The sequence below is a fragment of the Prunus dulcis genome, chromosome 6, assembly GCF_902201215.1.
Source record: "Prunus dulcis chromosome 6, ALMONDv2, whole genome shotgun sequence".
NCBI classification, from domain to species: domain Eukaryota; kingdom Viridiplantae; phylum Streptophyta; class Magnoliopsida; order Rosales; family Rosaceae; genus Prunus; species Prunus dulcis.
This window is the reverse complement of record NC_047655.1, coordinates 20,913,552-20,937,100: the sequence shown is the minus strand read 5'-3', so window position 1 is coordinate 20,937,100 and position 23,549 is coordinate 20,913,552. Positions and strand designations below refer to the sequence as shown.

Sequence of the window (23,549 nt, the reverse complement as noted above, 5' to 3'; positions counted from 1 at the left end):
GAGAAGCTAATGTTGAAGTGGAAATAACTATTTCCTTTTGTAATGCTAATTAATAAGTCTTGCCATTATTTTTGTCTTTTTCAATCAATAGGTAAGATTTGTACTAGACTTTGCAAGACCTATGGTGTTGCAGTTGCAGATGAAGCATATAGGCATATTAAGTGGCTGAGGGACAGTCCTAGCTCCATATATGATGCAGGGTCAATGATGATGATTGATAACATAATATACAAGATCCTACGGTCAGAAAAACCTATAACAATGAATGAGAACATTGAATTTCTGCACCATCCCCCCCAACCCCCAAAAAAAAAAAAAAAAAAAAAAAAAAAAACTATCTTTTTCCTCGTTCAAAATCTCATCAATCATCATCTCTCATTTTCTTTCATCGACCGTGTCAACCATCAATCGTTGCCAAATTGCCAATGCAATACACAACGGCACCACCAAAATGCCCCTGCTGCTTCCCTGGAATTCAAACTCTCGAAATGACCAAAAAACCCCTGCGTATTGTCACTGTCTTAACGCCCTCATATGTGCAGGGTTCACCGCCCCCACAGCCCCAGGCCACTGGCCCACCATCCCCAGTCCTCCCTCGTGTCAAACACTTAATAATTTTCACCAATTGCCATCAGTCCAACTTAGTGCCTCCCACTCTCACTCTCTCTTCTTCCCCTCCCTCCCTCTCTCTCTCTCTCTCTCTCCTCCAACACAAACACAGAATTGAAAAACAGTTCCTCAGCTTTCTCTCTCTATTTTTTATATAATTTATTTTGTATACATTTCTAATCTGCGCTTCCATAACAGAATATAACAGGATTCAATAACACCAACATCTCCCTCTTTTTCTTTCTTATATTTTGTTCCTAAACTGTACCCTTTTATAACATAAGAAAATAAAACCCAAAAATAATCACACCCACAAGGTACCATTTGGTACCAATCTCTCTCCCTCTCCCTGTGTCTCACTTTCCTCTCCATAGTCTCCAGAACCCAAAATCCCAAACCTTCTTCATCCAAAATCAACAAAAGGGCAAACAAAGTTTCTATTTTTTCCACAACCCAAAATCCCAAACTTCAAAAATTAACGAAGGGGTACAAACTATTATTGTAATTTTTGCTAATTTTCCACTCTAGATGGGTGCTGCTGCTAAGACTGCTTGTGCTCTGATATTCATAACCGTTCTAAACGGCGCCGTTTTCCGGCCCACCTCATCAGATCCAAGCGACGAGGCTTGCCTGACCCACCTAAGCCAATCCATACAAGACGCAACAAAGTCCCTCCAGAACTGGACCAAAACCACCTTCGCAAACCCATGTAGCGGCTTCACCTCCTACCTCCAAGGCGCCACCTGCAACAATGGCAGAATCTACAAGCTCTCCCTCACGAACCTCGCTCTGCGCGGCTCAATCTCGCCGTTTTTGGCCAACTGCACCAACCTCCAAGCCCTCGACCTCTCCTCCAACTTCCTCACCGGCCCAATCCCATCGGACCTCCAGTACTTGGTCAACCTCGCCGTCCTGAACCTCTCCTCCAATCGGTTGCAGGGCCCAATCCCGCCGCAGCTCACATTGTGCGCCTATCTCAACGTCATCGATCTCCACGACAACTTACTCACCGGAACGATCCCTCAGCAATTGGGCCTTCTTGTCCGGCTTTCGGCTTTCGACGTCTCAAACAACAAGCTTTCGGGGCCGATACCGGTTTCTTTGGGAAATCGGAGTGGGAATTTGCCGAGGTTTAATGCCACGTCGTTCGATGGCAACAAGGAGCTTTATGGGTACCCTTTGGCCCCTCTGAAAAGCAAAGGGCTTTCGGTTTTGGCCATTGTTGGGATCGGATTGGGAAGTGGGTTTGCGAGTTTGGTGCTTAGTTTCACTGGTGTGTGCATATGGTTGAAAATTACAGAGCGCAAGATGGCTCTTGAAGAGGGCAAGGTCAGCCACCTCATGCCTGATTATTGAGAGACAAGAGCCTAATCTAATCCCCCAATTATAAGCTTGAGCTAAAATTTCAGGTATTTTTGGAATTTTTATTATTGAGAGCTTGAGATTTCAGTCCAAGGTGGGCAGTATTGTGCTTTTGGAATTTTTGGCTGTCTTTTACTGATGAGGGAACTTTTGTTTCTTATTTTCTTTTTTGGGTTTAGTTTGGTTTTTCTCTTAACCATTTTGGGGGTCTTTTCTTTCTTTTTTATGCTTTTGATTCTCTCTATAACTTTCTCATCAATCCAACAATGTATAAAAACCCAATTCAACAAAAACACCATGTTTCAGTTTCAGTCAATCAAATAGTGCAGCAGCAGCCTCTATTATTTTTCTTCCCTTTCAAGTCTCAATGGTGTATAATTGTAACTGATATATAATGCATTTTTCTTTTATCTGTGTTGCTTGCAATCCCCAATCTCTCTCTCTCTCTCTCTCTCTCTCTCTCTCTCTCTCTCTGTGGGTTTGTGGGGCAGTAAGTAGGGCAGGTTGAGAAATTGGAATTGTGTGTTGGGTCAAGAGCTGCACCGTGCAATTTTGTCTGGCAGTGAGCTAAAATATACTAAATCATCATCTGGTGAGAGAGCTTTTGTAAATATATATAATGGATTTTCACTTGGCTCTTGGAGCTTCTTGTGCTTGGCTATAGTGAGCTGGTAGGAGACCAACAGAACCACATGGTATGGAAATTGTCGACTTCTGAGCCTCTCAAGGCTTTAAATGTGGTGAGGATTTGCTCTGCCTAGCCCAACATTCTGTGCAACCCTTGCTCCTTATTCTACTTGGGGTTTGAGTTTTATGTTTGCTTTCTTCTCTGCTAGTCTGCCATTACTGTACAAGTTTACAAAAGCATAAAAAAATTTGGGAGTTTAATTAAGGATTAAACAAATAAAAGACCGGGAGAAGCAATAAGTTTGTAACTTAAAGTAGTTAAGAATATTTACTTATGCATTCGAAGGCTTCAATTTAATTCCCCCCTCTTCCAATATCGTTTATATAAAATAATAATAAAAGACTTGGCCACACTGAAATTTTAACAATAATTCACTGTGCCATGCCAAGCTTTTAGCAATATTTTTCCCACCTTGTATTGTATTGATGATTAGATAACATGTAAATTTGTGTGGTTCCCATTATTGTGGTTTGTGGGTTATATGATGTAAGCTCCAGCCCTTTTCGTCCCTATCCTGTCAATTTTTAATTTTTTTTAATCTTTGTGTGGATATTTTTATTTGTTTTGGTAAACGTGGTGGGTCTAGGCTCCTAGCTTGGGTTTTTAAAACCCTCTAGGATTTAACTTTGCTTTCCTTGGTTTAAACTTCTAATTAGTGACATTAAGATACTCTTAGATTTGTTTTTTATCGATGCTTTGCATGTGTCTGTGTGCAAAGCCTCTAGATTCTTTACAAACCATGAATTTTTTTCATGGGTGGGTTAGTGGTAACGTGAACCTAATCTTAAGCAATAAATATGATACAATTTGAGCAATAAATATGATACAATTTGAGAGGAAAAAAAAGAACCAAAAAAGAAGAGCGAAACAAACTCCACGTCCAATTGTAGCCTGCATTGTGCATCAATTATCACTTATCAAAATTCCTACAAGAGGGTTAACGGGAAAATGGTCTTTACTTGCAGACTCATAGCACTTTGATAGTGTATGTGAGAAAATCCCCTCTATTTCTAACTTTGGTATAAAAAATAAAAAAAACCAATAACTGCAAGAAGACTATGTTTTTGGTCCAATTACAAGAATTAAGAAAGGGAAATGTACATAAAGTTAAAGCAATACAATATTGAAAAGAGTTATTTCTTTTGACCAATCTAGACGTATCAAATTGTGAACGGCAGGAAATGCAAAATATTTTTCAAATTAAAAACCCTGTTCCAATAACACGGGAAATAGAAGAAAACAACATATAAAACTTGATTAGCTCAACCGAATTAGACAAAGATCCGAGACACAAATGATGGAATTTTGTCACCAAGGATCAGCAAAATGTATGTCATATTCATCAACACTAGGCCCTAGACTTGTCTGTGTCTAATCAACACTATACCTAATCCAACGGCTGTGATATCAAATTTCAATTTTCCCTTTATTTTCAAGTCACACCGAAAGCAAAGATGGTCAAATGAGCTTTCATTCCTCTCATTAATGGGGTCCCTCCGAGAATGGCATGCATTTCATCATGGGATTGGGGCCCATGCCCCCCCTCCCTCTCATCTCCTTCCCAATTCATGCTGTGTAATTGAGTAATTTTCTGAACCCAACTTGATAAATTGTCGTTACTTATAAAACAGCTGAGTGGCTCAGTCCTCCGCAGTTGGTCCAGTGAGTCACAAGGGCTGTGTTTTTTCCCTTCAATAATCAATATTATTGCTGCAACTTCAAGCTCTGTGCTTTGGTGAAAAGCAGGACTGGTGGCTTGCCTTGGACCACAATTTATATGAATTAACTGTAAAGGGATGTTAATTATGTAAAGTATATGTAGATGGATACAAATTATACAAAATATAATTTGGCTGTGTAACTTCAATTACTTCAATGCACTAGTGTACTAGGGTTTGTATGGATTTTAAGGGTGAACAACGGATTTTATAGTTTTAGGGTATATATAGTATTGATAAATAAAACATGATTTGAATGTTATAGTAACTCGTCGTGTTTCAGTATGACATAATAATTTTTCTAATTCAATGTAACATCTAAGCAGTACATGGAACTTTCGACATATTTTGTAAGAGAAATTATTGTATGATATTGAAATACGATTATGTGATATAATCCATCAATATGTTATAATATGAATGAATAACATGTAGTATCAATGAATTACATCACATCTCCATACTCCACTAAAGCAAATTGTAATGTTATTATAGTGAGCAAATCGTATGGTATGAATAGATTTTCCTTGTAGAATCATGCTTTGACGGGTTGGTTTAATCTTTAAAACGTGGGCCTGGGTGTGAAGAGCAATTCGTTGTGGGGATGTACCACTTAAAACCCTAATAATAAAATGGGCCAAAAACAATAGCACTTCAAAGTTCTGATTCTGAATGCTCAATTTTCGTCCTCAGAAATTGGTCCAGTCGACCTATATTCTCCCAAGCCCAACTCTCAATTTCTACTCAACTTTAAAAGCAGAAAACAAAACCGTTTCGGTTTTTTGTTCGCACCAAAAATCAAAACCCTAAACCCTTTGTAGCTTTGAGCTCCAAGTTCGGAAGCTTCGGACTCTCCCATGGCTGAAACTACGGACTCTCCCATGGCTGAAACTATGGAGAAGCCACCCAAGGATATTGAAAGCGAAGACGAAGAGGAGCAGACGTTCGAAAGCCTCGGATTAGACGGTCGTCTTATTCGTGCCCTAAACAAGAAGAAAATTGACAAGCCCACCCCCATTCAGCAAGTCGCCATACCTCTCATCCTTGTTAGTTTTCTTTTCCGAAATTAATCTACTTTTATTACCTGTTTGGCTTCCTAGAAAATGCAGGAAATGAAAAGAAAATTTAATGTTGAAAACTGTGTTAATTGATTGTTTTCTTGCATTTGGGAATGCGTTTCAGCAAGGTAAGGATGTGGTGGCCAGGGCAAAGACTGGGTCTGGAAAGACCTTTGCTTATCTCCTGCCGTTGCTTCAGAAGTTGTTTACTTTAGAACCAAAGAACAAACTTGCTCCGAGTGCGATTGTTCTCGTCCCTACTCGAGAACTTTCTCAGCAGGTTTGTACATTTTGTAACTGTTCCCGGTTCGAATTCTCTATGCCGTTTTAGGTTTCTTGCTAAGTTTGGTTATTGAATGTGAATGGTTGTGGCACATATGCAGGTTTATACAGAGGTCTCTTCATTGATTGAATTGTGTAGAGTTCCATTGAAAGTTGTACAGTTGACAAGCAGCATGCCTGCACCTGATTGGGTTTGTTCAGCTCCCTTTTCCAATTATATGAAATGTAAATGTGCACGAGCACGCACATGCAAGTGGAGATTTTATATATTTGCTGACTCTTTCTTATCCACAATATTGCTTGCAGCGCACAGCTTTGGCGGCGTTACCTGAGATTCTGGTTACCACTCCAGCTTGTGTAAAGAAATGTTTGTCAGATGGTGTTCTTCAGCCAACATCTATTGATGAGTCACTAGAAATTCTTGTTCTTGATGAGGTGAGAGAATATTTAGTTACAAACAGAGGCACAAACATATTTGTCAGTTTTGGTCGAGTCTGATGGAATGTGTATTCATCGCTTGCATTCCTATTAATTTTGTTCACCTTAAAAGACTATTTGCTCCTCAACTAATTTTGTTATTCATACATTACATTTTTCACATGGTTTTTGAAATCATAGATGCTTTGAATTTAAGACTAATATATGGTTGTTAGCCCTTATTACGAAACTAAAATAGATGTTAGGCAATGTACTCTTTTAGGATATTCTCTTTTTTCCCATTGTCAAAATTTGAAGAATAATTATTGGAATTATCCCATTGACAGATCATTGAACTATATTTTCTTTCAGGCAGATCTTCTGTTGTCATATGGATATGAGGGAGATATAAAAGCATTAACACCTCACATCCCTAAACGTTGTCAATGTCTTCTTATGTCTGCCACCTCAAGGTTTGTTATTTACATAATGTATGCACCATTTTTACTTTCTGCAGATTAGGAGTAATGATGTTAATGATTGATGTATTTTGTGAAAATGTGTATCTGTTTATGGCTCAAGAGTTGATTTTTTTTTTTCCTTTATTTTTTCACTCTACGGTTTCACTTTGTAATATGCTATTGACACCTAGCATTTTATAATACTTGGCAGTGATGATGTTGAGAAACTGAAGAAGCTGATTCTACATAATTCTTACATTTTGACTTTACCAGAAGTGGGAGATATCAAGGACGAGGTCATCCCAAAAAATGTTCAGCAGTTTTGGGTAAGAATTTTGATGCCTTTAACAGGAAATCAATTATCCACAACAGTCAGTTGTTTCAACATCTTTTCCAAAAGTGTTGTACAATTTATAACACAGTCCACATGAATTAGAAGGAACCCTTCAGTTAGCCATGACCGATCAGTTGCTTTTCTTTAATAGCATAAATTACTGCCTTGTCTCTGAAGAATGCTATGGGAATTTAGCTTTTCCTGGTATAAAATACTATCAAATGTATTGCTAGAAACCTATATTTTTCTAAGCCATGTCTGACTTCATTTTATTGCTTATTCTTTCTTTTCTGTTATATATTCTCTCTCCCCCATTCTCTATTTATGATTTATCTCTCTTTATGTAACAGTGATCTTTATGGGTTTTTGTGTGTTTTTTAATGCTTCATGTTATTGGGTTATACTTCTGTGTATTGACTTCTGATTGAAATGAGATTATCATATGGCTATCAACTTATGTTTTTCTTTGCAACTTGTGCCTATTATTTCTTTTTCTTTAACTTAGCTTTCCTGGTATAAATATTGTGTGTTGCTAAAAACATATATATTGTTAAATCATGTCTGACTTCATTTTGATGTTTATTTTTTATCTTCTGTTCTTTATTCTCTCCTCCTCTCTGTATTTATGATTTATATCTCTTTAAGTACCAATGATATTTATGGGTTTTTGTGTGTTTTTCAGTGCTTCATTGATCTGGTTTCATATGTGCCTATTCACTTCTGGTGGAAAGGAGACTATCATATGTCCATTAACTTATGTTTTTCATTTTATTGTTTCTTAGATATCATGCAGTGCACGCGACAAGTTACTGTACATCCTTTCCCTCTTGAAGTTGGAGCTGATCCAGAAAAAAGTTCTGATATTTACTAATACCATTGACATGGGATTCAGATTAAAACTATTTCTGGAAAAGGTATATAGATTTTTTTTTTTCAGATGTATCTGCATAGGCGAACTTATTATTATTATTTTTTCCACAAAGACAAAATCCTTTAGATGGAGGGAGAGTTGATTTATGCTTTTATAGTTTACATGTTACAAAGTCTCAGTGCCTTTAGCAGTTTCTTGTTCTCTTTTTCTTTCTTTTTTTTGGCCTAATTAGTGAGGGGGAGGGAGGGAAAGTTGATTTTTGGCTTTACAGTTACATGCCTACAAAATTTAATTGTATTTAACATTCTCTCTCTCTCTCTCTCTCTCTCTCTCTCTCTCTCTCTGGGTCTAATTGTTAAGGGAGGGAAGGAAAGTTGATGTATGTCTTTATATTTAATTGACTACAGAGTTTAAGGGCCTTTAACAGTGTATTGTTCCCTTTATTTTTTGGTCTAATTGGTGAGTGAAGGAGGGCATTGATTTATACGTAATAGTCATAACTTATTCTCTCTCTGCTTTTTTACTTTTTCATTTTCTATTTTTGCAGTTTGGAATTAGATCTGCTGTTTTAAATTCCGAGTTGCCACAGAATTCTCGTCTCCACATTCTTGAGGTTCGTCAATATTCTAATCTATTGCTATTGCAATCTGGTCATATTTCTTACTTTGTTATCGATTGGAGTTAGAGTTAGTTCCCAGTCTACCATTTTGAGAATGATATTTCACAAAATCCTAACCCCCTTGGTTTGCCAACAGGAATTCAATGCTGGGCTTTTTGATTATTTGATTGCGACTGACACCAGCAAATCAAAAGAGAATGAAGACAATGGGGAAAGTAGTATTGAACCAAAAAAGTCTAGAAAGCATGCTAAGCATAAAGCCGACTCTGAATTTGGAGTAGTGCGGGGAATTGACTTCAAAAATGTGCACACGGTACGTCAATACTATACTCGTTGGTATGTTTTTTCAAGCTATCATTCTTTACATTCAATTTTGACTGGGTAGTTCTTGGATATCATGTATGTATCCGAGATGATTTGTTTGAACTCAATGCATTTAAACGACGCTTTGCGTAGGTAGAACTAAATTCACTTTTTGTAATTTCTCTGTTTCCTGATATTACTTTGTGAGATACCATGTTCAGCTAGCATACCATTTGACCATGTCTGTTTTTTTAATTATTTTTTGCAGGTTGTAAATTTGGATATGCCTCAAAGTGCTGAAGGATATGTTCATCGAATTGGACGTACTGGAAGAGCATATAGTACTGGTGCTTCTATCTCCCTTGTGAGTTTGTTAATCAATGATCATTACAGCATTAACACCCCCATGGCCCGGCCCACGATCTCCCTTTTCAGCATAATTTCAAATAGAAGACCAATAATCTGAATTTAATATCTACCCTGTTATAACTTATAACCCCATGCATCCCCTCTGAAGTATTCAAGCTCTTTGGGATGCCATAACATATGACCACAACCAGGCTGTTCCAGTGAACCTAAAATGCTTTTGCTGTTACTTTATTGGTAGTGCATTTGTGATGCAATAATATATGAACTGCAAATGTTCGTTTGTAGATTTTCTAAATTTGATTCTTTGCTTTTAAGTTTGTGTTCATCCCTGAATGTTTTGTCTTGCTTAAGACCTCTGTATGTTTATGATGATGATCTTATCTTGTTAAACATTTTAACGTTCTAATATTTTTTTCTTCTAACAGGTTTCTCCAGATGAGATGACAATTTTTGAAGAAATAAAATCCTTTTTGGGGGACGATGAAAAGGACGACTCAAACTCAATTCCTCCATTTCCTTTGCTGACCAAGAATGCAGTGGAGTCTTTAAGATATAGAGCTGAGGTGATTCTTCTGACTCTTTTATCTTTCATGATTTGGTTCCCCTTGTCTTTTCCTTTCAAAGGCTTCATGGATCACTTCACTAATTTTCGCCTGAGTGGACCCATTATGGTCAAGCTAACCATGAATTTGGATCTCCTGTTTGGTGATTTGTTTTGCTTTTTTTGATCACCTTGTTTGATTGCATCATTCTGATTCCTGATCTGCCTTTGGGCGGAAGTTTATTGTACGGTTAAAGGCCCCCAAGATCACCTGATCATAAGCACTGACTTCTACAGGATGTTGCAAAGAGTGTGACAAAAATTGCTGTCAGAGAATCGCGAGCTCAAGATTTGAGAAATGAAATTCTCAATTCTGAAAAGTGAGTATATACTATTGTCGCTTTCTTTATCTGCATGAGGTCCTTTGCACCAACACTCTTGCAAATTAGGAACATGGCTTGTAGAAAATAATCAATATCGCTAAATATTTTTTAGCGCCTACTACGCTGATTGGATCACAGATACACAGTAGTCAAAGTTACTTTGATTGAGCGCAGTTACTTGTGTTCTTTTTAGTTTTTTGCTTCTCAACCTATGTTTTCTCTGCACTAACCTCTCCTACAACTTGCAGCTTTTGGTTTCTAATAACAATCTGTTTTTATCCGTATAGGTTGAAGGCTCATTTTGAAGTCAATCCAAGAGACCTAGGTATTGTTTAGTTGAATGTACTGGGTCTCCTATTATACTTGCTCACTGTACCTTTGAAGTTACAAGATTTAGAAATTACTAATTTATAATTTTGAGCAGATCTGTTGAAACATGACAAGGCTCTAAGCAAGAAGCCTCCTGCTCCTCACCTACGCGATGTGCCTGATTATCTATTGGACGCAACAACTAAAGAAGCCAGCAAGACTGTTAAGCTTGCTAGAGCTGCAATGGGAAACACCAACCCTGCTCGCCGCCATGGATTTAAGAGAAAATCCAAAAAGAATAAGGACCCCCTCAAGACTTTCACTGCTGAGGTACTTTGCATTTTCTTGTACCTAACCTCTTCATGATTTCAAGTTATGTCAATTTCACTTAATACACATGCAACGAAGCGTCGTCCCAACCTCTTGTTGCTCCGAGTGCCAATGCGCAGAGAGACTGGAATTAGTTGCTGATGAATCTTGTAATAATCTGATAACAGGGGCATAAGAGAGCTCGTAGAGGCGGGATGAAGCGAGAAGGAAAAGATGGCAATGGCAACCATAGACAAAAAAAGAGAAAGACCTGATATACCATTTAATTTAATTACTGTATACGCATAAACAGCGGCTAGCAAGCAACTCCCACAATTTTGTATCAAGTTATAGTGATAATACCTCTTTCTTTCATACATCTATCCATCAATTTGACATGCAGTTCAACTTTCTACTCTTGGGAGAACATGTGGTTCAACTTTTGTTGTGTAAATGTAATTTTGATATTTAAGGCAAAATTGTTTGGTACAAAGACGCGGAACACAAAAGTGTTCATATCAGGCTGATCTCTGCGTGGACGAGACTTTCGTCAAATTTGGAAGTTGTACGATACTTATTTTCAGCTTTTTAAAGTTTTCTATATTTCATGCATGTCATTTGCAAAAATGGCGTGTGAGATGCTTTGTTCGTCCTTTGCTAGCTGTTTACATCCACACTTGAATGATGGGCCAATTAACTGTCATAATATGTTTTGAAGTTTGATTTTATTGTCATCAACTAGCTGGTGATCTATCAGTATTACTAGTATTTAGGAGTATTCTCCTCAGTTCGAATCTCCTTTCAGTGGCCAAAAAAAGAAAAAGAAAATTGATTTCGTTGTCATAATATTTTTTAGGTGAAGCTCATCATTGTGATAATATTTTGGTTTGAAATTTGGTGACTTTCTTTATGAACTTTTTAATGAATTTAATCACAAAGCCTAAGCCTTAAAGTACCTACAGGTAAAGCACCTGAGATTGAAAAGTCCAAAAGCTTGAGAGCAGTTATCCCAGTAATCGAAGATATCGATTGTGTCAAGAAAGCAAACGTCGACATGCAAGGGGCATGCTTGGTTAAAAAAAAACAAAAGGGCATGGGCCATGGAGTGGTTACCCCCCCATCTGTGTCGACAATGGATGTTGAAAGAGAGACGAGCTTTTTCTTTGTGGTGGTTATAACTTGTATGCATTTACAACCCTCACCTGCAATACAAGTGTTGATTAGAACAGCCACGTGTCCACGTGCATGGCACTTGTAGATTGTGATTGTTCTTTATGGTTTGTTTGTACTCCTCCAAATAAAATTGAATCCCCCAATCATAATCTGTCCCATTCGTGTGTTAATTGGTTTTTAATTTTTTTTTTAAAAAATAAAAAAAAAGTATAATTGTGTTCCATAAAAAATATAACTTATTATCTGATTTTAATTATGTATATATATAATATAAAATTATCATATTATTCTTATTTAATTAATAATTTCAATTCTTAATACTTGCATTAATCAATGACATTTTCTGATATTTTGAATGTTTTACAAATGTTTTGAACTTGTTGTCGAATGTTCAACCAAACAAAATAAAAGCCCAATTCAAAACACAACAATTCTGTAATGAGAGTGTTATATATGGACCCCTCATATAGATTTCCATATTATGTGATTACTTTTGCGTAAATAACCTAATACCAAAACGCACCGTTTAGTTTCTGTCAAGAAATGCTTGAGCACAACAGACAATGCTTGTGATTGTTCTTGTACTTGGGTGGAGTGGTGGTTCTTTCTCTTACCGGGACCATTTGATGTCCAACTTACTTCTAATAGCTTTCTAGGGTTACGATATAGATGGCAATTGCGTGCAGTCGGCGCGATGTCATTTCACATGCATACTCAATAATTGAATATAGTTATATTTTATTTTTCATTTTATTTCAATTGAATTGACAAATTAAAAATCAATAAGAATCATTGGACTACGATACGTACAATGCCCTCTAGAAGTGTCCTAAAAATAAACTTGGGATGTAAATTACTGAAATCCCTAATTTGTTTACCACCTGTCACGTATGTCATTTTTCTTTTCCTGATGGGAACAATTTGATAATGAAAGCGACCTACTTTCTTGGTTCGAGTCTGAATGAATGGTAATCCTTTCCCTTGGATTGCCTAACTTTCTTTCGTGCATGCTTTCTCAATGCCACAACGTTGTCCGTTACTTAATCCCACTTCAAAGGAGCAATTGTTTTTCTCTGATTCATTTCCCATTGAGGAAATTTCTGGACTATTCTATTAACTTTAGCCTTTGTTCTTTTTCTTTAAAAAATAAAAACCAATTAAACAAGTCTTTTTTTAAAATTTCTTTTGAATATTAACGATGCCGAGAAAAAAAAGAATCCAACATCTTAAATGCATAAATAAATATTCTAATTAACCTCTTGAACCACAAGTCCCTTACGAATTTTTTTATTTTTTGGCCAGAAGTTCAAGAAAGAAGTCTAGATTGCACCCCTATTTACTCTTGCGAAGGTACACGCCTATTTGGACAGTAACTATGACAATTAAGCCAAACCAGAGTCATAAATCAATAACAATACAATGAGCCTTCACTTCCCCAAAAATGCTCCTACAAAAAGCCCCATGCCCACATCCATACCATCCTCCTCCTTCATCCTCACCCACAACATTCAGATTCAAAAGCAGCAACATTGTCACCTTTCTCCTCCATAACCATAACAATAATCAACCTCACCTTTCTACTACAAGCTTCCATAATCACAAACCCACCACAACAACAGCAACAGAAAAATTGAGCAAAAGCTCTAGTACCAGTAAATCCTGCATTTCTTCTTCATCATCTGGGTCTTTTTCTTTGATTCGGACCAAGATGGTGGCAATGGTGGCGGTCGATCCCTACGTTCTCTGGACCTTCTTTGCCTCCCTCGTGGGTTTCGTTGCTCTATCTGTTCTCCGTCTCCGTAATTACGGTAATGGCATGGCCAAAGACAGGAGCAAGGTACAGAAGAACAAGAACAACACGAATAAGAGCCTTGTTTCAGAACAATGTGTCAAGAGCTCCGACGAAGGAGAATTCCCGCCGGTGTACCGCTCCAGCACCGACGTCATCATTGTCGGCGCCGGTGTTGCTGGCGCTGCTCTTGCCCATACCCTTGCCAAGGTAATAAAAAAAAATTTTCCTTTTTTGGGGTAAAATTTTATAGCTTTTTATGGTTTTTGTTTGTTTGAAGAAAACTTCTTCATGCGTAGCGTGTTGCCTTCAGAAAACTTGTCTCTGTTTTACAAGAAATGGTTGCCTATTGTGTTTTCTTTTTGTGTTGTGCATAACTGATTGAATTAGGCATGCCAGGTTTTATTATATTCTTTGATTGAAAGTTGATGACGCAATTGTTTAGTTAATAAATTTGTTATTTTATTGATTAATTAAATGGAGTTTAAAAGTTCAATGTTTGTACGGGAGATTGATAAGGGGTCTAGTTAAGTATGGTTGATAACTTGCAATGAAATCGCTGGCTTGCTAAAAATTGGGAGGGATGGTTCTGTTTTTCACAGAGTTTTGGAAATTATTTACATCCTTTTTTACCCATCAACAACCATTCAGCTCCTGTAAAGGTATTTGTGTAGAAATGTAGACTCTTACTTTATCTGCTGCTAATTGCAGGAGGGAAGACGTGTTCATGTGATTGAAAGAGACTTGACAGAGCCAGATCGAATTGTTGGTGAACTTCTCCAGCCAGGGGGATACTTGAAATTGATTGAGTTGGGTCTTGAAGGTAATGAAAGTTACTATTTTTTGAGTTTTGTGCTCTAGATGTTATTTGAACTAGAAATGCCAATGATGGTGGCTTTGAGTGCTGAATATCCTGCTTCTCTTAGTATTGGTTTCGGTTGCGAAATCCAACAATAACATATATGACCATTGGTTTCAGATTGTGTGGAGGAAATTGATGCTCAGCGAGTGCTTGGATATGCTCTTTTTAAGGATGGGAAGAATACTAGGCTGACCTATCCTCTGGAACAGTTCCACTCGGATGTGGCAGGAAGAAGTTTCCACAATGGGCGATTCATACAGAGGATGAGAGAAAAAGCTTCTAAACTAACAAAGTAATGTTTCTTGCCTCCTCATTTGGATGTTTATTCTGTCTTGCTTCCTTCCATGATGTGTGGTTTTATGTTATCTTTACTTTTTCGATGAAGGTTCTGCTTTTCTAAGTGTTGTTTTATGCTAAAAGATTACTGATCCCCGCACATTATCTTGTGTTCATTGTTTCTTTTCAGTGTACAACTGGAGCAAGGTACGGTAACATCCCTGCTTGAAGAAAATGGGACAATTAAGGGGGTTCAATACAAAACTAAGGATGGTCAAGAACTTAAAGCATATGCTCCTCTTACAATTGTTTGTGATGGTTGTTTCTCAAATCTGCGCCGCTCTCTTTGCAAGCCTCAGGTAAAGTTGCCTTCTTTAAATCTGTAATAGCACTATTACTTAGTCTGATTAGGAGAGCAATAGAGCGATACACTTGAAGAAAGCTTCTGGTAAAACAGTTGGCTCGTTTGGTTTTTCATCTCCTAGCTTCAGAGATTTCTATTTGAACTACATCCATTGTCTTGAATTGTCTCCAAATTTTTTGCTCCATACCATTTAGATTGACAAATATGGTATCAATCTACTTTTTAACAGGTAGAAGTGCCATCCTGTTTTGTGGGATTAATCTTGGAAAATTGCGAACTCCCATTTGCAAATCATGGGCATGTAATTCTTGGAGATCCCTCTCCAATCCTGTTCTATCCAATCAGTAGTACAGAAGTCCGCTGTCTGGTTGATGTACCTGGCCAAAAATTACCTCCCATTGCCAATGGTGAAATGGCCAACTATTTGAAGACTGTGGTGGCTCCACAGGTACCTGTCATTTTTGAATTTACAGTTCTTCATTTCAGATATTGAAACATTTTGCTAGGTCCTAATTTATTGACGGTACTTGTCTTGTTTTGAAACTTTGGTTTCGGAAAGAACATCTATTACCTGCCTTGCAGTTAATTCTTTGTCCCTTTTTGGCCTGAACCTGCTTCTTTCTTCTCGTTTGAATTAATGAAGAAATTGTCTGTTTCAGGTTCCACCTGAACTTCATGATGCATTCATTTCTGCAGTTGATAAAGGAAATATCAGAACAATGCCGAATAGAAGCATGCCAGCCAATCCACAGCCAACTCCAGGAGCCCTTTTGATGGGTGATGCTTTCAATATGCGACATCCTTTAACTGGTGGAGGAATGACTGTGGCACTGTCTGATATTGTTGTACTCAGGGATCTTCTTAAGCCACTGCGTAACCTACACGATCCAGCTTCATTGTGTAAATACCTAGAATCCTTTTATACCTTGCGCAAGGTAAGCTGTGTTGTGATGCTTGTACTAGAGATGCTATTATCACATTACATATTCAACTGATATTTGGTGTTGTCTTTGCAGCCAGTTGCATCTACAATAAATACCTTGGCAGGTGCCCTATACAAGGTGTTCTCTGCCTCCCCTGATGAAGCAAGGAAGGAGATGCGCCAAGCATGTTTTGACTATCTAAGCCTCGGAGGTACCTGTTCAACTGGACCAGTGGCTTTGCTCTCTGGTCTAAATCCCCATCCATTGAGTTTAGTTCTTCATTTTTTTGGTGTGGCGGTATACGGTGTTGGCCGTTTGCTACTACCATTTCCTTCACCAAAACGCATTTGGATTGGAGCCAGATTAATTTTGGTGGGTTTCTCTTTTCACCTTAATTTTCCTTGTTGGTTATAGAATGTTGAATCATGGTTAGCGTCCACGCCTTTTTAAATATATATATATATATAAAATCCTGCCTACCATTCATGAGATGGTAGCTTCAAATAAACTTTCAAAAAGAGTTAGATACCTTGTTTTCCAACTGAGCAGAGCCTTTTGCCTCCATTGTATATACGGTATACATGAATTAAATAATTTTTCCAATTCTTAATGAAGAACTTCTTCTTTTTGCCAGAGTGCATCAGGTATAATATTTCCCATCATCAAGGCAGAAGGAGTGAGACAGATGTTCTTTCCGGCTACTATTCCAGCTTATCATATAGCTCCTCCTGTTGAGTGAGCTACAGAAAATGATATGAGAGAGAGCAAGGTGTGCTTCAGATTTGTTGCCTTTCAAAAGTCAAGACAAACCAGCATATACCTGCAACTTCTTTCTTGTTAATGATAGATTAAGAGGAAATTCCATTTGTATTTTTTGTAACCAATTGTATCATTATTTATTGGTTTAGGACCATTCTCTCAATGTATGAACAAGTGATGTGAAACTCAAAATATGTGTATCTTATGTCGACTATATGTTAGATATTTGTATTACATTCGTTGCATTTTTTATTGGCCTATTGATAAGATATTACACTGGATCAAGAGTGGATATCTATGCTGATTTTAATCAAAATCTTTGACCCATAGAAAACAGAAAGAAAAAGAAGAAAAAGAAAAAGAAAAAAGAAGATTGTGATCCCTCTTTCTCAACTTCCATGTCCAGCCTATGTAAAATATTCACTCCAACATGTTTTCATGACTCAATCCAACTGCATCCCCGTGTCTTCGCCACCCCCGTTCTGTTCATCAATTCTCTCACATTAGCTGCTTCTTCCCATTGCCCAGCAGCTGCGTAAATACTTGCCAAAAGCACATAAACAGTTGGATTATTTTGTTCAGTTTCAAGGAGAAATCCAGCAACTGTTCTTCCTAGCCTTAAATTACCATGTGCTGCACAAGAACTGATTAGTGTCCACCAAATATTTGGATGTGCTTTAATATGCTTGCTGTTTATTACCGTTTCCGCCTCATCAAGATACCCAGCACGACCTAGTAGGTCAACTATACAAGAAAAGTGATCTACTTGAGGCATAAAGCCATAATCATTAATCATGGAATTGAAAATTCGGGTACCATCAACGACTAAACCGGCATGGCTGCAAGCGGAAAGGACTGCCGTGAAGGTGGCCTGATCTGGTTTGACTGCAGCGGAGTCTTGCATTGCCTCAAAGCAGCGCACAGCTTCATTTCCTTGCCCATGCTGTGCATAAGCTGATATCAGGGAATTCCAGGAGACTGTATCCTTTTGAGGCATCGCATTGAACACTCTTACTGACCAATCTATAACCCCGCATTTAGCATACATTGTAATGAGGGCGTTACGTAAGCACATCTGGGGGGAAAACCCAAATTTGAGAATGTAGCCATGAACTTGTTTTCCATCTCTCAAGGCTGACATGCTTGCACAAATGCTTAAAATACTAGTTAATGTACACACATCTGGCCTGTGTTCTGACATTAGCAGTTTCGAAAATTGCAACCCTTCTTTTACCAATCCATTTAACAGAAACCCAGAAATAATAGCATTCCAGGAGATCAAATTTTTGTGATTGATATCTTCAAATACTTGGTAGGCCAGATTCATGTTACCCTGCTTAGCATATGCAGAAACTAAGGCATTTGAAACTTGAATGTTAAGGATAAGCCCATCTTTTTGTGCAAGGGCTTGAACCGCTTGCACAGTCTCAGTGAACTCGGAGCTTGCTAACAAACTTCCAAAAGTAAACTCATCTGGTTTTACCGCTGCCCTCTGCATTTGTAGGTAGATAAAGATGGCCAATTTACTGCTATTTCCCTGAGAATAAGTCGAGATCATGGTGTTCCATGATATAAGATCCTTCTCTTCCAATACCAGAAAAACCAGGTAAGCTGCATGCAAATCCCCACAACCAGAATACATGGTTATTGCTGCGTTGCTCACAGAAGTAAAAGCTTCGAAACCCAACTTTATAGCTTGGGCATGTACGTGGTTGGCAACTCTTGCAGCTGAACAGGAGCTCATAACACTTACAAAAGTCAGTTCAGTAGGTCTAAGACATACCTCTTGCATCAATTTGAACATCTTCAAAGCCTCTTCATCTCTTCCCACATTCACCAAACCATCTATCATCACATTGAAAGTAATCTGATCATATACCGCATCTTCTGCTTCTTCAAAAACCTCAAATGCCTCCAAAACACTTCTGCAGTTAAAATACATAGTTAGCAGAGCATTAACAACAGAAGATCTACCCAAAAACCCAGTTTTAATCACTAACGTATGCACCTGCCTCCCAAAACCTAAACCCTCAAAAGCACAAGAACTCAAAACACTAGCAAAACTATAATTGTCATGCATAACACCCATCCTATGCATTTCTCCAAACAACCCAATAGCCACCTCCTCAAAGCCATTCTCTGTGCAACCGGTAATCATCGCATTCCAAATCGCCACATTATGCTTTTCAGGCATTGTATCAAACAGCTCAGATGCATAATCCACATGCCCCAGTTTAGTACATGCCGACAACAGTGTCGTCCAGGAATAAACATCTGGGTTTTCAATTTCATCGAAAACCCATTTCACAGAATTCAAATCTTCGGCTTTCGCATAGAGCGAGAGCAGCGTGTTGGCGACGTGAGGGTAGGCTTTGAGGCCAGTTCGGATGGCGTGGGCATGGAGTTGGGTTCCGAAAACGACGTCGCAGGAGTTAGCACAGGCCGTGACTGCTGCAGAGAGCGTGTAGTGGTCTGGTCTTACGGATTGCGAGGACAGGATTTGGGTGAAAAGTTGGAGGGCCTCTGAGTAACAATGGGAGCGAGTGAGCTTTGCGAGACTTTGGTTCAGTTTGAGGATCTGCGCACCGGCGACTTCAGCTATGGTCTTTGTGGTTTCTTTGTAGAAGTGAAACTTCATAGCTCATTTGATTTTCTTTTTATTTTCTGAACTTCCCAGTCATGGCGTTTGGTATAATGTTATGGTTTGTGCAGGCCTTGGTTGAAGAAGAAGCTCCGAGTCTCTGAGACTCGACTTTAAACTTTACCGTTGGCTCCCGCCATTGGGCGTACGCATAAACGACGGAGTTATTAGTTCTTTCTTTTTTCTGGATTTTAGCGGTGAACGGTGAAATTCCACTCCGTCCAATCTCTAACCCTCCAAGTCACTATCTAAATTCTATTGACAAAATATTTTGGTATAGTTGTTCCCTTGTTAGTTGTATACCAAATCATTCTACTCAGGCAGCGCATGTACTTCTAAAAAAGGTGTTTTTGTTACTTTTGAATTAGAGTAGGGGATGTTGTACTATGACTATTCATTGGTCTGATTTATGTACCTTTTTTTTCGGCAAAGAATTTGTAATTCAAGTGCTCGAGATTTCGCGTTCGAATCCCCCCTCCTCCAATATAGTTTGTGTTAAGAAAAAAAAAAAAAAGGCGTGGAGAGAACTTCATTTTTATTTGTGTTACTTAGCAAAATTGTGTCTTATTTAAGGCTATACTTGGACTTCATATGCATTAGTGTATTACTTTTCAGAATAACATTGGTAACATGTAATAACAAGTTTTATTTTATGATATTTCATCTTGCCACACTTTCAATGCTAAATAGGTACTTGATTACAATGAATATATATGACCGAGAGATATGTTTTTTGACAGGATCCGAACTAAATTCCGTTTTGAAATTCGAGTCGGACCCTGTGCGTGTCCGACACTTGGCGAATGTCGGGCACAATTGACCTATTTGCCCTTTGAACTGTATTTTGACCTTGACTCCTGCCGAAAATTCGGCAGAGTCTCCCCTATAATTTGCTCAATCCCAAAATTACACATGTCAAAACGAGCAATAATATCTACACAACCAACTGCCAGCACTTCAACATATATGCCAAAAGTTCCATTCTCACTATAGGGCAATATATCAGAGCAGTTCTAATAGTATACAGGTAGGTTAATCTTTTTACAAACCAACATTTTTATAACAAGAAGGCGCGGAAGTCAAGATGGCCCGGTGGTAGATTTCCTGTGCACGCTACATCCTGGGGGCGCAAAACATTTGGAAATGTGAGTGGACAAAATAAAGGTTCATAAAATATCCTAAGAATATACTAACCCCCATTGTAAAATAGTTAAGTAAAACTGAATACGTACTCTGCATTTGAAGCATGCTAAACTCACAGCATTCATATGTTGAAATCAAGGTATTTATATATTTATATAAATATATACAATCGTATTCAAGATCAATAAAACTTTGCATGAAAGCACTGAAATCAAAACTTGCATAAAAACACTGTAATCAAACTTGCATAAAAGCAATGTACTCAAACCTTGCATAAAAGCACTGCAATCAATTAAAACTACCACTCGGATGTACCCCTATAATTCCGTCAATTCCCCTGGCAGGTCTCGGCGACACACAGTCTATCCGAGTCACAAACTGGCAAGATTCAGGGAACCATAGTCAGCCTGATCCGCTGGCAGGTATCGATGATACAAAGTCCACCCGAGCCGCAAACTGGCAGGATTCAGGGGACCGTAGTCAGCCTGATCCGCAATCCTGGCAGGTCTCGGAGACAGAAAGTCAACCCGAGCGGCAAATCCTGGCAGGTCTCGGGACACCAAGTCAATCCGAGCCGCAAATCCTGGCACTCACGGTCCGGGTGTCCCCGAAACTCGTGAGGCAAATATCAAGTGCACTGACAAAACTGAGGGTTAATTGGATGTCTGTAGACATCGGCATAACTGAGGGGTACTCACGGTGGTTTAAAATAAAATATTTTTGAAAAGTCTGATAAATAACTGAATTTTGTTAAATATGAAGCTGTGCTGCTATTTTATCTGATATAAGTCTCAAACTCTGCTTTCTATAACTTTTTAGCATATTCAACTAAGCAGCACAAAAATAACGATATTTCACTGCACAAATCATGCTAGGAAAAACACATTCAATAAAACATATTCAAGATCAAATAATGAAACTTATTCATATAAACTCATTTATATAAAATCATTTATGAAAGAAAGTCCACTCACTCCTGGTCCGAGCTAGCTAGACCTCCTGAAGGTCTCTCCTGCGGGTCTGCCTGGTCCCAGGTGCCTGGGTAAACCATCATGAATATTTAATTAATAAAACTGCTCGGTATAAGTTTTTAAGTAAAATCCTGACCCCCGACTTCTAGAAGTGCGTGCACTAACTTTAAAGTAATTTTTCTGCCCACTTAGGCCTTTTAGATGTTTAAAACCGTCTGAAGGGACCCGAAACTTCATTAAGCGATAAACTTCCATATTGGTCGATACGGACCCCGTGGGGTCCACGACCTCCAATTACCAATCTGAGAGTTCATTTAAGTTCCTCACATTTAAGGAACCATGTCCTGCAAGTTTGGTCTGAAACTGACGATCGGATTGATCACGATCGTGTAATCGTAAAATTTCTAAACCCTAACTCCAAGGTTCGCGATTTCGGAGTATCCGGGACTCCGATTCACAATCCGTCGAATCCTACACGATTCTGAAATTATTTGGAACAACATATTTAAAATTGAGCGCGATCCAAAGGTTCAGCAGTATCGAACCCGGAATTCGCACAATATGGAAAATCCGTTCGGGGCTCAAACAGTATCCAAATTGAGATCCGCGAAATTCTACGCGCTCGTGACGACCTGAGGATCGCAACAAGACATAGTGCCACTGCACTACCCTCACCCACGCGCCGGCAGCGATGGGTGTCTAAAGCGATTACACCTCGTCGGAAAAACTTCAAACCACGGCTCCAAACTCCTATCCTAGGTAAAACACCATATTTGGAGCCACTTTTGTTCTTGGACCTACCCCAAAAACTGACCGGAAGTGGCCGATCACGGAGGCCAAAAATCGGCTGACACTTCAAGCTCAAAAATCCAATAGCTACACTAAGAATCGATCTATTCCTACCCAACAGGCAGTTAGAACAGATCGAGAGGTTCAAAATCCATACCTGGGTCGACGGAAATGGTGGCTGGAGGAGGGAGATCGACGGCTTTGAAGTTTGGACGACGTCGGCCGCTTCATCTCCAAATTCCGGCGAATCCGCGGCGGCTGGCGGCGGGAGGTGGCTGGGGTAGGAAGAGGACATCGTCCCGGTCGTTTTGGTACCGGCCACGGCTGTGAAGAGGATGTCGTCCCGGTCGTTTTGGTACCGGCCCAGTCAACAGCCGTGGCCGGTGGCCGGAGATACGAAGGAGAGAAGGAGGAGGGGCAGAGAGGTCGCGGGAGAGAGTGAGGGAGAGAGAGAGAGAAAGTTGGTTTTTATAAATCCAACTTTGAAATATTTACGATTATGCCACTGAGACTCTTTTGACCATAATTCTCTCGTTACAACTCCGATTCGGGCCCACTACGTGTCTATGAACTCATTTCACCGTGCTCTACACAACGGTGTAAGTGGAATTGTCAAATTCCTTCTCGATCAAAAAGTCATATTTTTCTTAATAAAATATTCCGAGGGCAAAATTGTCTTTTCTCCAAATAAATTACTAATTAAATAAGAATTTTTGTTTTGGGTTATTACATTTTTCTTATTTGATCAAGGGAGACTTTGGAAAAGACCAAAGGAGAGATAAATTTTTTAAAAGAAGTCAAAATGGACAAAATTGCCCTTATTTATTTTTGGATTTCTTAAGAAATCCTTTACATTTGCATGTCTTTGTTTTGAAAGTTTATAGGTTTTTCTGTCTTTTTGTGGCTAAAACATAAATTTACTTTTGAAGGATCAATGGGTGGACAGATTCAAACTTAAGATCTATTCTAATTAGGAAATAATGTAACACTTTACTAAGAATATTTTCACACAAAAACATATTACTTTGTGACATTAATCATAATTATAAGTTGTAAATTTATACCTAACCAACAACACAACTTTTTTTTTGTTTTTGTTTTCCAAAGAAATGAACATATCATTACCATAAAAAAGAAGAGTTACATAAAAATCCAATACAAAAATCAGAAAAATAAAAGGAAGACTCAACCAAACAAAACAAAAGCCCAATCCAAAACACAACACA

The 23,549-nt window shown here is 38.5% G+C and overlaps 4 protein-coding genes across 5 annotated transcripts; 3 read left to right on the top strand and 1 right to left on the bottom strand.

Annotated features, from left to right (window-relative positions):
• Positions 1 to 603: 603 nt before the first annotated feature.
• Positions 604 to 2,389, top strand: LOC117631052 (receptor-like protein 44). The gene has a single exon (XM_034363981.1). The coding sequence runs from the start codon at positions 1,138 to 1,140 to the stop codon at positions 1,963 to 1,965; it is 828 nt and encodes a 275-aa protein (XP_034219872.1). The 5' UTR covers positions 604 to 1,137; the 3' UTR covers positions 1,966 to 2,389.
• Positions 2,390 to 5,147: 2,758 nt separating this feature from the next.
• Positions 5,148 to 11,243, top strand: LOC117631051 (DEAD-box ATP-dependent RNA helicase 16). Of its 2 annotated transcripts, XM_034363979.1 has the most exons (15): positions 5,148 to 5,423; positions 5,560 to 5,715; positions 5,819 to 5,908; positions 6,024 to 6,152; positions 6,507 to 6,607; positions 6,807 to 6,921; positions 7,712 to 7,843; positions 8,348 to 8,413; positions 8,556 to 8,732; positions 8,991 to 9,086; positions 9,517 to 9,654; positions 9,930 to 10,012; positions 10,303 to 10,340; positions 10,440 to 10,654; positions 10,822 to 11,243. In XM_034363979.1, exons 1-15 carry the CDS (start codon positions 5,235 to 5,237, stop codon positions 10,906 to 10,908), a joined length of 1,812 nt encoding a protein of 603 aa, XP_034219870.1. In that variant the 5' UTR covers positions 5,148 to 5,234; the 3' UTR covers positions 10,909 to 11,243. The 2 variants fall into 2 exon arrangements, with proteins under 2 accessions (XP_034219870.1, XP_034219871.1); XM_034363980.1 differs by lacking the exon at positions 7,712 to 7,843 and having other exon boundaries at positions 5,152 to 5,423.
• A 1,920-nt stretch (positions 11,244 to 13,163) lies between these two features.
• LOC117631045 (squalene epoxidase 3-like) lies at positions 13,164 to 17,031 on the top strand. Its single transcript, XM_034363970.1, has 8 exons — positions 13,164 to 13,805; positions 14,307 to 14,418; positions 14,575 to 14,749; positions 14,924 to 15,092; positions 15,327 to 15,545; positions 15,757 to 16,032; positions 16,114 to 16,392; positions 16,655 to 17,031. The coding sequence occupies exons 1-8, from the start codon at positions 13,248 to 13,250 to the stop codon at positions 16,757 to 16,759; spliced, it is 1,893 nt and encodes a 630-aa protein (XP_034219861.1). The 5' UTR covers positions 13,164 to 13,247; the 3' UTR covers positions 16,760 to 17,031.
• Positions 17,032 to 17,071: 40 nt separating this feature from the next.
• On the bottom strand, positions 17,072 to 19,678 carry LOC117631043 (pentatricopeptide repeat-containing protein At3g49740). Its single transcript, XM_034363969.1, has one exon. The coding sequence runs from the start codon at positions 19,415 to 19,417 to the stop codon at positions 17,216 to 17,218; it is 2,202 nt and encodes a 733-aa protein (XP_034219860.1). The 5' UTR covers positions 19,418 to 19,678; the 3' UTR covers positions 17,072 to 17,215.
• Positions 19,679 to 23,549: the final 3,871 nt, after the last annotated feature.

Coding starts and splice junctions, on each gene's coding strand:
- LOC117631052 (XM_034363981.1), top strand. CDS start 1,138: ATGGGTGCTGCTGCTAAGACTGCTTGTGCTCTGATATTCATAACCGTT.
- LOC117631051 (XM_034363979.1), top strand. CDS start 5,235: ATGGCTGAAACTACGGACTCTCCCATGGCTGAAACTATGGAGAAGCCA. Junction 9,655..9,929: donor CTTTAAGATATAGAGCTGAG/GTGATTCTTCTG, acceptor TGACTTCTACAG/GATGTTGCAAAGAGTGTGAC. Junction 10,341..10,439: donor AGTCAATCCAAGAGACCTAG/GTATTGTTTAGT, acceptor AATTTTGAGCAG/ATCTGTTGAAACATGACAAG.
- LOC117631045 (XM_034363970.1), top strand. CDS start 13,248: ATGCTCCTACAAAAAGCCCCATGCCCACATCCATACCATCCTCCTCCT. Junction 14,750..14,923: donor AAAGCTTCTAAACTAACAAA/GTAATGTTTCTT, acceptor GTTTCTTTTCAG/TGTACAACTGGAGCAAGGTA. Junction 16,393..16,654: donor TTGGAGCCAGATTAATTTTG/GTGGGTTTCTCT, acceptor TCTTTTTGCCAG/AGTGCATCAGGTATAATATT.
- LOC117631043 (XM_034363969.1), bottom strand. CDS start 19,417: ATGAAGTTTCACTTCTACAAAGAAACCACAAAGACCATAGCTGAAGTC.